General features: G+C 43.6%; 1 protein-coding gene across 1 annotated transcript in view; it reads left to right on the top strand.

Annotated features, from left to right (window-relative positions):
* SMARCD2 (SWI/SNF related BAF chromatin remodeling complex subunit D2) overlaps window positions 1–9,240 on the top strand; it is an 85,429-nt gene extending 76,189 nt beyond the window's left edge. Inside the window, exons 12-13 of the mRNA XM_077460167.1 lie at window positions 1,805–1,906; window positions 5,729–9,240. Of these exons, the coding sequence (XP_077316293.1) occupies window positions 1,805–1,906; window positions 5,729–5,782 (156 nt within the window). The 3' untranslated portion in view covers window positions 5,783–9,240. The remainder of the gene's footprint in view (window positions 1–1,804; window positions 1,907–5,728) is intronic.
* Window positions 9,241–14,329: the final 5,089 nt, after the last annotated feature.

Here is a 14,329-nt window from a genome sequence, read left to right as displayed (position 1 = left end):
TCCCAAACATGCTCAATGGGCAACATGTCCGGTGATGATGCTGGCCATGCAAGAAATTGGATGTTTTCAGCTTCCAGGATTTGTGTACAGATCATCCTTGCACCATGGGGTCGGGCATTATCATGCTGCAACATGAGGTGATGGTCATTGAATGGCACAACAATGGGCCTCAGGATCTTATCACGGTATCTCTGTGCATTCAAAATGCCATGTATAAAATGCACCTGTGTTCATTGTCCATAGAATACGCCTGCCCATAACATACCCCACCGCCACCAAGGGCCACTCGATCCACAATGTAGACATCAGCAAACCACTCACCCGCACAATGCCATACACGCTGTCTGCCACCTGTTCTGTACAGTGAAAACTGGGATTCATCCGTGAAGAGAACATCTCTCCAAAGTGCCAGATGCCATTGAATGTGAGCATTTGCCCACTCAAGTTGGTTACAACGACGAACTGCATTCAGGTCGAGACCCCAATGAGGACGATGAGCATGCAGATGAGCTTCCCTGAGACGGTTTCTGACAGTTTGTGCAGAAATTCTTTGGTTATGCAAACCCATTGTTGCAGCAGCTGTCCAGGTGGCTGGTCTCAGATGATCTTGGAGGTGAAGATGCTGGATGTTGAGGTCCTGGGCTGGTGTGGTTACACGTGGTCTGTGGTTGTGAGGCCGGTTGGATGTACTGCCAAATTCTCTGAAATGCTTTTGGAGACGGCTTATGGTAGAGAAATTAACATTCAATTCAAGGGCAACAGCTCTGGTGGACATTCCTGCAGTCAGCATGCCAATTGCACATTCCCTCAAAACTTGCAAAATCCGTGGCATTGTGCTGTGTGATAAAACTGCACATTTTAGAGTGGCCTTTTATTGCGGCCAGCCTAGTGGCCTGTACACACAATCTGAATATTGTACGACAGATCGTACAACTTTTTTCGCTTTATAGATGCAAGTAGAAATTGAATAGGTTACTAAAGTCACAAAAATTCTCATACGACAGAAAAAAAAATCGCAAGTGATGTCGTGTGTTGTAGTGTATTTGTATTGTATTTTCGGATGACAACTGCACCAACTAAACGAAGATCATATGATCTGGTATCGTACGAGGAACATTTTCCTGCTTCTCCGATCAAATAATATCGGATGAATTGTCGTGATCGGCAAAAGCTCTGTACTAACCATCCAATTATCGTATGAGCACGTCGAAAGCGGTATTTTTCATCCGATTTTTGGATCATGTGTATGGGCCATTAGGCACACCTGTGCAACAATCATGCTGTCTAATCAGCATCTTAATATGCCACACCTGTGAGGTGGATGGATTATCTCGGCAAAGGAGAAGTGCTCACTAATACAGATTTAGACAGATTTGTAAACAATATATGAGAGAAATAGGCCTTTTGTGTACATAGAAAAAGTCGTAGATCTTTGCGTTCAGCTCATCATAATTAGGGGCAAACACAAAAGTGTTGCGTTTATAATTTTGCTCAATATATATATATATATATATATATATATATATATATATATATATATATATATATACATACATATACAATTTATACCAGATATTCAGGCATTTGTAAACCTGAATGAGGCAGCGCCAACCTATTTCCAAAAGAAAAATTCAATTTCTGTATATCTTAAAAAAGGTCCTGTGGCTAACAGGTGCTGCACAAGGTCATATTTTGTAACTTGAAGGTTGGTTTAATACAGTCTACAGATGATAAAATTAAAGTTATTGAAATCATTTATTATATATAAATTCTGCATTGTAATTAAGAGATGATGTATTTCCAGATCATGACGGATGTGATGGGAAATCCAGAGGAAGAGAGACATTCAGAGTTCTATGAAGAGCCATGGACTCAGGAGGCTGTGGGGAGATATGTTTTCTTCAAGGTCTGCTTTTCTTATTCTCTCTTATTGAACCTTACATCCATTTCTAACTACATTTCCTAACGACTGTTTCCTTTTCAAGAACTAAGTATACTTAGCTGAAAGGGGACATGTTTAATGTTAAAATGGTTTGACCCATTTTCTAAATGAAGAATGATATCTCAATTGTGGTAGTAGCTGCATTATGAAAGCCAAGGGCTGGAATATTGATATGTATAGAAGGCTGTAAGATATTTCATATGTATTTGTATGTAAAGGCTGAACTTCAGGCAAACAGCTAAATATACAGATGAAATACAGATAAAGGATTTGTATTTCTGCTCCTTCAGTCCTCAGTTTTACACAGCTCTGCCACACAGCATAACTACATCGGGCAGGACAGGAGACATGCAGTGCGGTGCGAATCGCATGCGATCTCGCACCACGCACAAGTGTGAACCGGGACTTAGAGCTCGTGTCCCTCACCCAAAATGTGAAATGTTTAAACAAAAAGAGATACTCAACTATATTTCAGATAAAGACTTAGCAAATATTGATGGGCACTGGCTTCAAAACCAACTAAATGGAAAAGATCCATATGTAAAGTCTATATTTCATTACAATTCTTTTAATGTGGATCTTTACAAGTAAAGGTAACTTTATCCAAATTTTCACCCTACCGTAACACAACAAAAAAACACGTAAGTGACTGCCTATATACCTGTATCACCAATAATTGATTGGCACTATCATATAAAGCAAGAATCAGCCCCATAGACTGTAGAGCAGGGGTCAGCAACCTTTTTCCACTTAAGGGCCAGATTCAATGTATGTGTAATGCAAGGAGGTGCACAGTCACTTGATATTAAATGAGGTTGGGGGTGGTGGTGGCTGTGGACTGGGGGGTACAGAGGTGGCTGTGGACAGGGGGGGGAATACAGAGGTGGCTGTGGACTGGGGGGTACAGTGGTGGCTGTGGACTGGGGGGTACAGTGGTGGCTGTGGACTGGGGGGTACAGAGGTGGCTGTGGACTAGGGAGGACAGCGGTGGCTGTGGACTGGGAGGGTACAGAGGTGGCTATGGACATGGGGGGGTACAGAGGTGGTTGTGGACTGGGGGGTACAGAGGTTCCTGTTGACTGGGGGTACAGAGCTGTCTGTGGACTGGGGGGGTACAGAGCTGTCTGTGGACTGGGGGGGTACAGAGCTGTCTGTGGACTGGGGGGGTACAGAGGTGGCTGTGGACTGGGGGGGTACAGAGGTGGCTGTGGACTGGGGGGGTACAGAGGTGGCTGTGGACATGGGGGGTACAGAGGTGACTGTGGACAGGGGGGTTACAGAAGTGGTTGTAGACTGGGAGGTACAGTGGTGGCTGTGGATGGGGGAGTACAGAGGTGGTTGTGGACTGTGGGGGTGCAGCGGTGGCTGTGGATTGGGGGGTACAGTGGTGGCTGTGGACTGAGGGGTACAGTGGTGGCTGTGGATGGGGGGTACAGTGGTGGCTGTGGACTGGGGGGTACAGTGGTGGCTGTGGATGGGGGTACAGTGGTGGCTGTGGATGGGGGTACAGTGGTGGCTGTGGACTGGGGGGTACAGTGGTGTCTGTGGTCTGGGTTACAGAGGGTGGTTTTGGATGGGGGTACTGAGGTGGCTGTGGATGGGGGTACTGAGGTGGCTGTGGATGGGGGTACTGAGGTGGCTGTGGATGGGGGTACAGTGGTGGCTATGGACTGGGGAATACAATGGTGGCTGTGGAAAGGGGGGTACAGAGGTGGCTGTGGACTGGGGGATCCAGAGGTGGCTGTGGACATGGGGGGGTACAGTGGTGGCTGAGAATTGGGGGGTGCAGTGGTGGCTGTGGATGGCGGGTACAGTGGTGGCTGTGGATGGGGGATACAGTAGTGGCTGTGGATGGGGGGGTACAGAGGTGGCTGTGGATGGGGGGGCTACAGTGGTGGCTGTGGATACAGTGGTGGCTGTGGACTGGGGGTACAGTGGTGGCTGTGGACTGGGGGAAAGTGGGAGCTGTGGGCTGGGGGTACAGTGGTGGCTGTGGATAGGGGGGTACATTGGTGGCTGTGGACTGGGGGGTACAGTGGTGGCTGTGGATGGGGGGGTACAGTGGTGGCTGTGGACTGGGTGCAAACAACAATAAAGATGTTTAATATTGTTATCTGCAAAAGTGGCTGCATTATATAACAAAACTGTAGCTATATTACCTTATTAAGAGCTCCACTCGGTGCTCAGATTACTCACCGTCATTCTCTTCTCCTCGTCTGACAATTCAGTGGGTGGGGCCAGAAATGACATCAGTCAGGAGGGGAGGAGGAGAAAGGTGCCGAGTGGCGCTCTTAATGAGGTTCTATAGCTGCAGTTTTGTTATATAACGCAGACACTTGCAGATAACAATATTAAACATACAACCACTTCCTTGCGGTGCCGGGTGCCCGTGAATTAATCATGGGCACTGACAGGCCGGAGTGTTAGTGGCAAGTACAGAATCACAGTATATATAAAATGAGATGCAAAGAGGTGGGAGGGAAGCTTCAGAATGTCAAAGATGTTTTTATCACAAATTAGGTGAGCAGACTGCAGTTCCTGTTTAAACGTTAATGATGGCAAATAGGACACTGCAAACAAAAAAAAAACATGTAGGCGGGCCCAGGATAACTCCTCCTACTTCCAGCAAGCCTCAGTAGGCTGTATTTTTTCAGCTCTTTTGTTAATGAACATTTTTTTGCCGGTATTTTTCTTATTTTTTTTTCCCTTCAACAATACTTTTCTCTACATCTCTACTAGAGACGGTCACTATCATTGCAGCTAATCCACTCTCCCCCCCTCCCCCCCCAGCAGTGTGAGACTGACATATTCTGCATCACCCTGAGCTATTGCTGCCATTATCGGTGTTATTTCATCTCTGGCATCCCTGCAATTTCACATGATAATAATGAACTTTATGATCGACAATATTGCAATCATATTGCGCATCCTGCTGCTTTTTATGTGTAGTTGTTGCTCACATTGAATAAATTGGTGTTAATTTTATAATTACTATTATTTATCTTCAAATGTTTAACTTTATACGTACGCGTACATATTTTTTTTTTTTTATTTTATTATTCACTGGGGTCCAAGTACCTAGTTTTGTTCATTTCATGTATGAAATGTTTTTGGAATGATGATAATATTCCGATCCTAAAGCCCCATACACACGGTCGGACTTGTACAAACTTTTCCGTGGACTTTTGTACAAAGTGTGTTGTCCACAAGTTTGTATTGCATACACACGGTCGGACTTTTTGACAACAAACACGAACGTAATGACGTCACAACGTACTGACGCCGCTTCAAAAGAGGACGTTCAATGACTCCAGCGCCACCTTTGGTCAACTTCTGTATTGTAGTCTGATCGTTTGCAATGGTTCTGAGCATGCGTGTTTGTACCTTGTACAAAAGTCCGATGCTTTTGCGTACACACGGTAGGACTTTGCTCCATCGGACTTCTGTTGTCAAAAAGTTTGTCCGTTCGCAGAGCCAACAAAAGTCCGATGAAAACAGAAAAAGTTTGTCCGATGGAGCGTACACACAGTCGGATGTTGCTCCAAAACAGCTAATTTGCATGTTTGTTGTCAAAAAGTCCGACCGTGTGTACGGGCCTTTAGAGAAGGGGTTATTCTGGACCAGCCCATAGATTTATTTAATTGCCAGTGTCCAGATCCCCCTGCAGGAGGCAGTATAACTAAATGGTATCTAAATTCCTGTGTCCCTCAATGCATGAGAAAGAGAAAATGTTATTTATAAGGTTTTTTATTAATCGGAGTTGTACTATTGTCTATTATGTTCCAGGTCCAGCAGCGGAGACAAGAGCTTGAGCAGGTTCTGGGAATACGTCTGACATGAGCGCAGTCTGGAGCAGCTTGTACTTAAATTTCATGTGCCTTAATATACATGTTATATACATAGGGGGTTATTTACTAAAGGAAAATCCACTTTGCACTGTGAGCCTCGGTTCACACAGGGGGCGATGCGAGGCGACACGACTTGCCTCGCCGCGACCTGCCGCGACGTCAGCGGCGACTTGCAAATGACTTCTGTATAGAAGTCAATGCAAGTCGGCCGAGGTCGCCCAAAAGTAGTACAGGAACCTTTTTTCTAAGTCGGAGCGACTCGAGTCGCTCCTCTTAGAACGGTTCCGTAGTACAGAACGGGGGCGACTTGTCAGGTTGCGGCACGGCAAGTCGTGTCGCCTCGCGTCGCCCCCTGTGTGAACGGAGGCTAAGTGCACTTGGAAATGCAGTCGCTGTTGATCCGAGGGGGACATGCAAGGAAAATAACAAACAGCATTTTAGCTTGCACATGATTGGATGATAAAATCAGCAGAGCTTCCCCTCATTTCAGATCTACCCCTTATGCCGCATACACACGATCGGAATTTTGATCGGAAAAAGTTCAGATGGTTTTTCCGGCAGAAGCTTGTCTTGCATACACACGGTCATACAAAAATTCTCTGAACTTTCGACTGTCAAGAACGCGGTGATGTGCAATACTACGACGAGCAAAGAAAATGAAGTTTAACGCTTCTGAGCATGTGTAGGAATTTTGCGCGTCAGAATTTGTGCAGACGGAATTTCCCATCTGAACTTTTTCCGACCGAAAAATTGAGAACATGCTCTCAATCTTTTGCTGGCCGGAATGCGACCAGCAAAAGTCCAATGAAGCATACACACGATCGCATTTTCCGATCAAAAGCTCTCATCGGACTTTTGCTGGCGGGATTTCCAATCGCGTGTACGCGCTATTAGATTTAGAGCGACTGCACTTCCAAGTGCACTTTCAGTGCAAAGTGGATTGGCCTTTTCGTAAATAACCCCCATTCTGTCACCTTAGAAAAGCTGTGTGTCAGTCCTCAGGTACGATAAAAGTTAGCTGCCTTTTCATTTACCGAAACTATGCAAAATTCTGTCTCTGGCAACATAAGGAAAAGGTTGCATTTTCAATCCAATTAGACCTTGTTGGTTTCTAAAGGAATTATCTAATTGGGTGCTGTGGGTTTAAACACAGTTAACCCCATGGATTTGTTTCATTGATACGTTTCCTGTGTACAGCTTAATTCCTGTTATTGATTGTCAGCCAACATGTGACACACTTTTACACAGAGGCCCAGAATGGAGTGTGAGGAATACGTGGGCAGTTTTTGGCTCTCCATCCAGTCTTTAGGGCCCTACAGGTCCAAAAAAAAAAAAAAAGGCTTCCATTTTTGTTACAGTATTTAGGGTGGGATTTACTAAAACGAGAGCATGCAAAATCTGGTGCAGCTCTGCATAGAAGCTATCAGATAAATAAAATTAGACCTGCAATCTGCCAAAAGAACTTAACCAAAAACTGCATTCTATGCATCCAAAAATATCGAAAATATACCAAATCAAATCATTATTCAACTAAAAAAATTATGTCAAAGCAATAACGCCAAGGCCAATAATAAATAACACATTATCTCCTCCGAGTCAGTAACATGTCTGGTTGGCGAACGGCCGTTCAGAAACAAAACTGAAAAGCATGAAATGAAAAGCGCAAACTTTAAAAGCGCAAAATGAAAAACGCAAAAAGCGCAAATCAACACTCACCAAACTTCTACTAACATGAAATTAGCAGAAGGAGCCCAAAGGGTGGCGCTAAACAGCTGAAAAACCACGTAGTACGTTTAGAACATTTGTGTGAACGTGTGTATGCAAGACAAGTTTGAGCCAACGCCCTTCGGACAAAATTCTATGGTTTTGTTGGCGGAAAGTCTAATCGTGTGTATGAAGCACAAGACCCCATACACACTATTAGATTTTCTGGAGATTTTTGTCTTCAGATTTACCAAATCCATGTAGTGTAAGGGCCTGCCTGATTGCATACAAACAGAAACTCTTAAGATTTGACCTCATAGTATATGGTTTTGGTAAATCTGAAGACAAAAATTTGCAGAAAATCTGTGAACGGGTACTTCCTTGTCCCCTTATCAGTTTACAGCGCAGACCCTTGCACTGCAAGTCTGATTTAAACTTTTAGCCGGTGTGGGAATTCACTATAAGGCTGGGTTCCACACATGTGCGGTGCGAATTACAGCTCCGTTTTCCCTGCGAAGAGAAAAAACAGCTGTTCAGCGGTTCCTCTCCGTTGTAGCTGCGGATCAGGGAGAGGGGGAGGTGTAGTGAGAAGAAAGAGAGAATTTGTGTTCACAACAGAATGCATCTGAGAATCAGATGCGTTCCCATAGAAGATAATGTGCTTGTAATTCGCACCGCAATGCCCAAAAAACGTGTGCAAACACAACGCACATATGTGAACCAGATGCATTCAAATGAATGTATTTTAAAATGTCCTGCGAATTGGATGCAGTGTAAGCCACATCTCATTCGCATAGGTGTGAACGGGGCCTAAAGCTATATTTCTGGTAATAATTTAATCACTTTGCCCTGTTGAGTTTTTCATTTCCTGGAGCTGTTCTTTAATTCTAATGCCGCGTACACACGATCGGAATTCTCATCAGAAAAACCTCAGATGGTTTTCCCGACGGAATTCCGCTCAAGCCGTCTTGCCTACACACGGTCACACCAAATTCCGATTGTTTACAATGCGGTGACGTACAACACGTACGACGGGACTAGAAAAAGGAAGTTCAATAGCCAGTAGCCAATAGCTTCCGTCTCGTAGTTGAATCTGATCATGCGTGATTTTTGGCGTGTCGGAATTGCATACACACGATCGGTTTCCGATAGAAAGTTTTTCCGTCGGGAAAATTGAGAACATGCTATCAATTTTTGGCTGGCGGGAATTCGGACAGCTAAATTTCCGATGGAGCATACACACGGTCGCATTTTCTGATGAAAAGCTCTCAACGGTCTTTTTCTGTCCGGAATTCTGATCGTGTGTACGCGGCATCAGACATGAATTTTTTTTTTTACCACCATACATCAACTCCACATTGTGTATGGCGTACAATGCTTTTATTATAAATTTGGAAAGCCACAATTACTATAATGCCAAATTTATGAGACTGTGCGAATTAAATAAATAAACAGCCCCCTATAACCTTATCCTTTAAATTAAAACTCAGGAATTTCCCTATTCAAATAATGCCAACTTAATTGAATCCAGTACTTGACGTTTATTTTTATTTTTTTATTATAAGGCAATAGTAGCATTTCAGTCAGTTTAGGCGTAGTTTTAGGATTTGTGTTTGATGTTTTCTATATGCAAGTGTACTATTTGCACTATATGGTGGGGAAGGGGTTTAAAGCTTTTTTTTCCTATGGTACTGCTGGGGAAGGATCTCTGCTTCCTGAGGAATACAAGGTTCAGAGTTTTTATTATATGTTCTTTTTTTTTTTTTTTTTTTTTAAATGTCTAAGGTGACCATTTGTTTTATAGTCTTTTATATGCAACTTCTTATGAATACTTTTGCACTAAGTTTTGCAAATTTCCAGCAGTGATGTTTTGCCAGATGGCGGGAATAAGCCAGATCACTGCTTGGTGACATTGTAGCCTTTTCTGTGTTTGCAATTATTACCCCTCCAGCAAAAAGTGGAAATGGGGAGGTACATGCTGTGAATCTGCTGCGCAAAATGCTGAATGTGCAACTTGCAACCTGGAGCCATACTGTTTGTATCTCAGGGTGTGTGTGTATGTGTGTGTGTGCTATTGATATATGCAAGTGCAAAATCATGACTTTGGACCAAATAAGAATCCAAAAAAAAAGAAAAAAAAAGAAAAAAAAAGCCATGCGAATACTTCATAGGTTTAAACGATTTTGTACTAAGTTCTTTTACATGAGGTGGACTAATGTGATGTAAAACTGTTGGTGGGTGTAGGAAAATAGAATAGCTATGCTGCTTCTAGACAGGAAACAAAGAGACCCAGTTCAAACGGCATTCTGGAGCATCATACAGCGCTGGAGCCGCTGGGTGTTGTACTAGGAATAATCCAAGTCTATGGAAAGGGCCCTCAGTAAGCCTATAGGCCAGTGATGGCGAACCTTGGCACCCCAGATGTTTTGGAACTAAATTTCCTATGATGCTCAACTACACTGCAGAATGGATGAGCATCATGGGAAATGTAGTCCCAAAACATCTGCGGTGCCAAGGTTCATCATCACTGGCCTATAGGATAGGGAACATCTACACATACAAAAAAGTAGAAGCAAGGAAACTTGGTTTGCCAAGCCAAACAAACTGATGCCATTTTTAGAACATTTGAAAATGAAAGATTATTATCTCCTATCAGGTACTAGTAACAGTTCCAAAAGAACCAATGAGGATTTAAAAAAAAAAAAAAAAAAAAATGAAAGCTACCATTGGCAGCAATTTTTTAACCACTTCCCGGCCGGCTTACGTACATATACATCGGCAGGTTGGCTCTCCTGCGCAAAAAGACGTACAGGTACGTTGGCTCCTTTAAGAGCCTTAGCAGGCACGTGCTGCATGGCGGGGGACTCGATGCGTGTGGCCTCGATGACCACCGGCCACCAGTGATCGTGGGAATAACAGACAGAATGGGGATCTCTGTGTGTAAACACACAAACCCCAGTTTTGCCAGTGACATTTATACACTAATCAGTGGCCATTTTTAGCTCTGATCGCTGTATATATGTCAATGGTCCCAAAAGTGTCAGAAGTGTCGGATCTGTCCGCCGCAATGTCGCAAAAATTGCTGATCACCGCCATTACTGATAAAAATAAAATAAATACCACTATCCCCTATTTTGTAAACGCTATAAACCAAGCAATATACACTTATTGCGATTTTTTCCCCCAAAAAATATGTAGAATATATATTTGCCTAAACTGATGAAGAAATTCGTTTTTTTTTTTTTTTTTTTTTTTTAATTGGGGGATATTTATTATTGCAAAAACTAAAAAAAAGTTTTTTTTCTTTTTTTTTTTTCAAAATTGTCGGTATTTTTTGTTTATAGCGCAAAAAAAAAGCAGAATGGTCAGTTAAAGCAACGCAATAATTGTATTGCAAAAAAAATGCTCTGGTCATTAAGGGGGCTTCCGGGGCTGAAGTGGTTAAAAGATACTGGTTTCAGAAACTGTAATCTTTTATTTCTGGTTTCACTACCTAGCAGGTTACTGACCTAACATTAAATAAGCTGCCCCCGCATACCTTCTCTTTTTTTTCCCCAAGACGATAATGTCTTGGAAAAGCAGATGTCACACAAGTGATGTGTTGCCAAGCAGCAGAGGGAGAGACTATTACACGGTTCACTTGTGTGACATGGCCCTATATAGTGAAGCCAGGATCAATTAAAAGCCCCAGTGTTTGTATCTTATATCACATTAAAGTGATACTAAACTTTATCCTTAGGCTTTATATACACACAGAGCTTAAAACAGGGCTGTATACAGCGCGCTCCCAAAACACCCCTTCCCATTGGAATGAATGGGCAGCGCATTCAAATAACTTTGAAAGCGCCACAAAACTGGAGTTTTTAACCACTTTTTGGGGGTTAAAAGCTCCCCGCTAAGGGCCGAAAAGCGCTGCTTAAACAGCGCTACACCGAGTGGCGCTTTAGTGCTAATGCAGCCCCAGTGTGAAAGGGGTCTAAAGGCAGCCCCCCCCCCCCAGCTGCCCCTTATACTTAAGCTTGATCCTGATCCAGCAATGGCTAGAGAGCAGAGGCTCTCTCTGCTGTCTCCCTCCTCATTGGCTCCTGCTGTTCTGTTGTCAATCACAGCCATTGACGGGGGTAAGTCCTGCTGTCAGTCTGTGCATGAGGAGGGCTTGTTATAGGGGCACTTAGAAGGGGGGGGGGGGGGGGCTGTTATGTGCAAAACTATTGTATAAAGCTGGTAAGTATATCATGTTTGTTATTTTAAATGGACAAAAAAATACTTTTAGAATTACTTTAAGGATTGGTAATCTGCAATATACAGTGCCTTGCAAAAGTATTCACCCCCCTTGGCTTTTTACCTATTTTGTTACATTACAGCCTTTAGTTCAATGTTTGTTTTTTTAATCTGAATTATATGTGATGGATCAGAACACAATAGTCTAAGTTGGTGAAGTAAAATTAGAAAAATATATACATAAAACTATTTTTCAGAAATAAAAAACTGATTTGTATGTGCGTATGTATTCACCCCCTTTGTTATGGAACCCATAAAAAGCTCTGGTGCAACCAATTACCTTCACAAGTCACGTAATTAGTGAAATGATGTCCACCTGTGTTCAATCTAAGTGTCACATGATCTGTCATATACATACCTTTTTGAAAGGCCCCAGAGGCTGCAACACCTAAGCAAGAGTCACCACTAACCAAACACTGCCATGAAGACCAAAGAACTCTCTAAACAAGGGACAATGTTGTTGAGAAGTACAAGTCAGGGTTAGGTTATAAAAAAAAAATATCCAAATCTTTGATGATCCCTAGGAGCACCCTCAAATCTATCATAACCAAGTGGAAAGAACATGGCATAACAGCTAAACCTGCCACACCAAAATTCATGGACCCGGTTAGGAGGGCATTAATCAGAGAGGCAGCACAGAGACCTAAGGTAACCCTGGAGGAGCTTCAGAATTCCGCAGCAGAGACTGGAGTATCGGTACATAGGACGACAAAAAGCCGTACGCTCCATAGAGTTGGGCTTTATGGCAGAGTGGCCAGAAGAAAGCCATTACTTTCAGCAAAAAAACAAAATGGCACATTTTGCGTTTGCGAAAAGGCATGTGCGAGACTTCCAAAATGTATGGAGGAAGGTGCTCTGGTCTGATGAGACTAAAATTTAACTTTTTGGCAATCAAAACGCTATGTCTGGCGCAAACCCAACACATCACATCACCCAAAGAACACCATACCCACAGGAAAATATGGTGGTGGCAGCATCATGCTGTGTGGATTTTTCAGCAGTCGGGACTGGGAAACTGATCAGAGTTGAGGGAAAGATGGATGGTGCTCTGAGGCTAGGACGGCGGTTCACCTTCCAGAAGGACAATGACCCCAAACACACTGCTAAAGCAACACTTGAGTGGTTTAAGGGGAAACATGTAAATGTGTTGGAATGGCCTAGTCAAAGCCCAGACCTCAATCCAATAGAAAATCTGTAGTCAGACTTAAAGATTGCTGTTCACAAGCACAAACCATCCAACTTGAGGGAGCTGGAGCAGTTTTGCAAGGAGGAATGGGCAAAAATCCCAGTGGTAAGATGTGGCAAGCAGACTTATCCAAATCGACTTGGAGCTGTGATAGCCGCAAAAGGTGGCTCTACAAAGTATTGACTTTAGGGGGGTGAATAGTTATGCACATTGACCTTTTTCTGTTATTTTGTCCTATTTGTTGTTTGCTTCACAATTAAAAAAAAAAAAAACACCCACACCTTCCAAATTGTGGGCATGTTCTGTAAATTAAATGATGTAAAACCTGAAACAATCCATGCTAATTCCAGGTTGTGAGGCAACAAACCACGAAAAATGCCAAGGCGGGGTGAATACTTTTGCAAGGCATTGTATAATGTTCTAGGTTTCATACAACTTTATGTTTTACATCATACGCATTAGGAACAATTGTCCCCCGTTGACCTGAGCTCTGGGCCCGAGCACGCTTAAAGCAAAACTCCGGCCAAATTTTTTTTCCCCATGTCCTTGATCTCCTACCTTCACCAACTTTGCCATCCATGTTCTTCTGAGCTCTGTAATAGGCTGCTGACTTCTTGTTTGTAAGACCGCTGCCCCTCTCCTAAGCTCAGCCAGCAGTCTGGCAATGCCCCCTTTGTAAGTCCTCTTAAAGCCAAGAAGGGAGTTCTATGTCACAGAGGGGGTCTCCCAGCCCACAGTCTGTGCCACCAAGGGAGGAGGTGTCCTCCTCTTTCGGGCTTGGTGGTCCGCCCCTTGCCTGTTATCTCTGGGCAGAGAGGGGGATCTCACACTGTGTCAGGTATAGCATACGAGAACATTGATTGCTGGTGCCCAGCCTGACGCCTTTATGATTGACCACGCACTGTGCCGTTACTGGCACAGTGCGCTGTCAATCATAAAGGTGGGAGATCAGCGAGCGGTGTTCTCGTATACTATACCTGACACAGTGAGAGATCCCCGCTGTGTCATACAACTCATTACTGATGAGAATGCCCACTCTGCATGGAGCTAGCAGGCAGAGTGGAGGTGCTCTTAGCATGTATTTAGCAGATTTAAAGGGTATGTATACGGATAATAATCCATGCTCTGCACTGGTGGGACTGTCAGGAGGCACTGGTGGTCCCTGACACGCTGCACTGCTTTGTATTTATAAAGGCTGTAACCTATCATACCATGTGTTATATATGGCTTGCTGGCTGCAGAACAAGAGGCGTGATTTATGTTGAAGTGGGCAAGTTCACATGCCCAGACCTAGTGTACCTCCCACATTCACTCCCATCCCAAGTATTCATGGGAAATGTAGGCCGATTACAGTTAGAGGGAGCAGAG

Source organism: Lithobates pipiens, unplaced genomic scaffold (assembly GCF_037356315.1).
Source record: "Lithobates pipiens isolate NorthernLeopardFrog02 unplaced genomic scaffold, aLitPip1_a1.2 Scaffold_28, whole genome shotgun sequence".
Lineage (NCBI taxonomy): Eukaryota > Metazoa > Chordata > Amphibia > Anura > Ranidae > Lithobates > Lithobates pipiens.
This window is presented reverse-complemented; position numbering and strand designations above follow the sequence as displayed.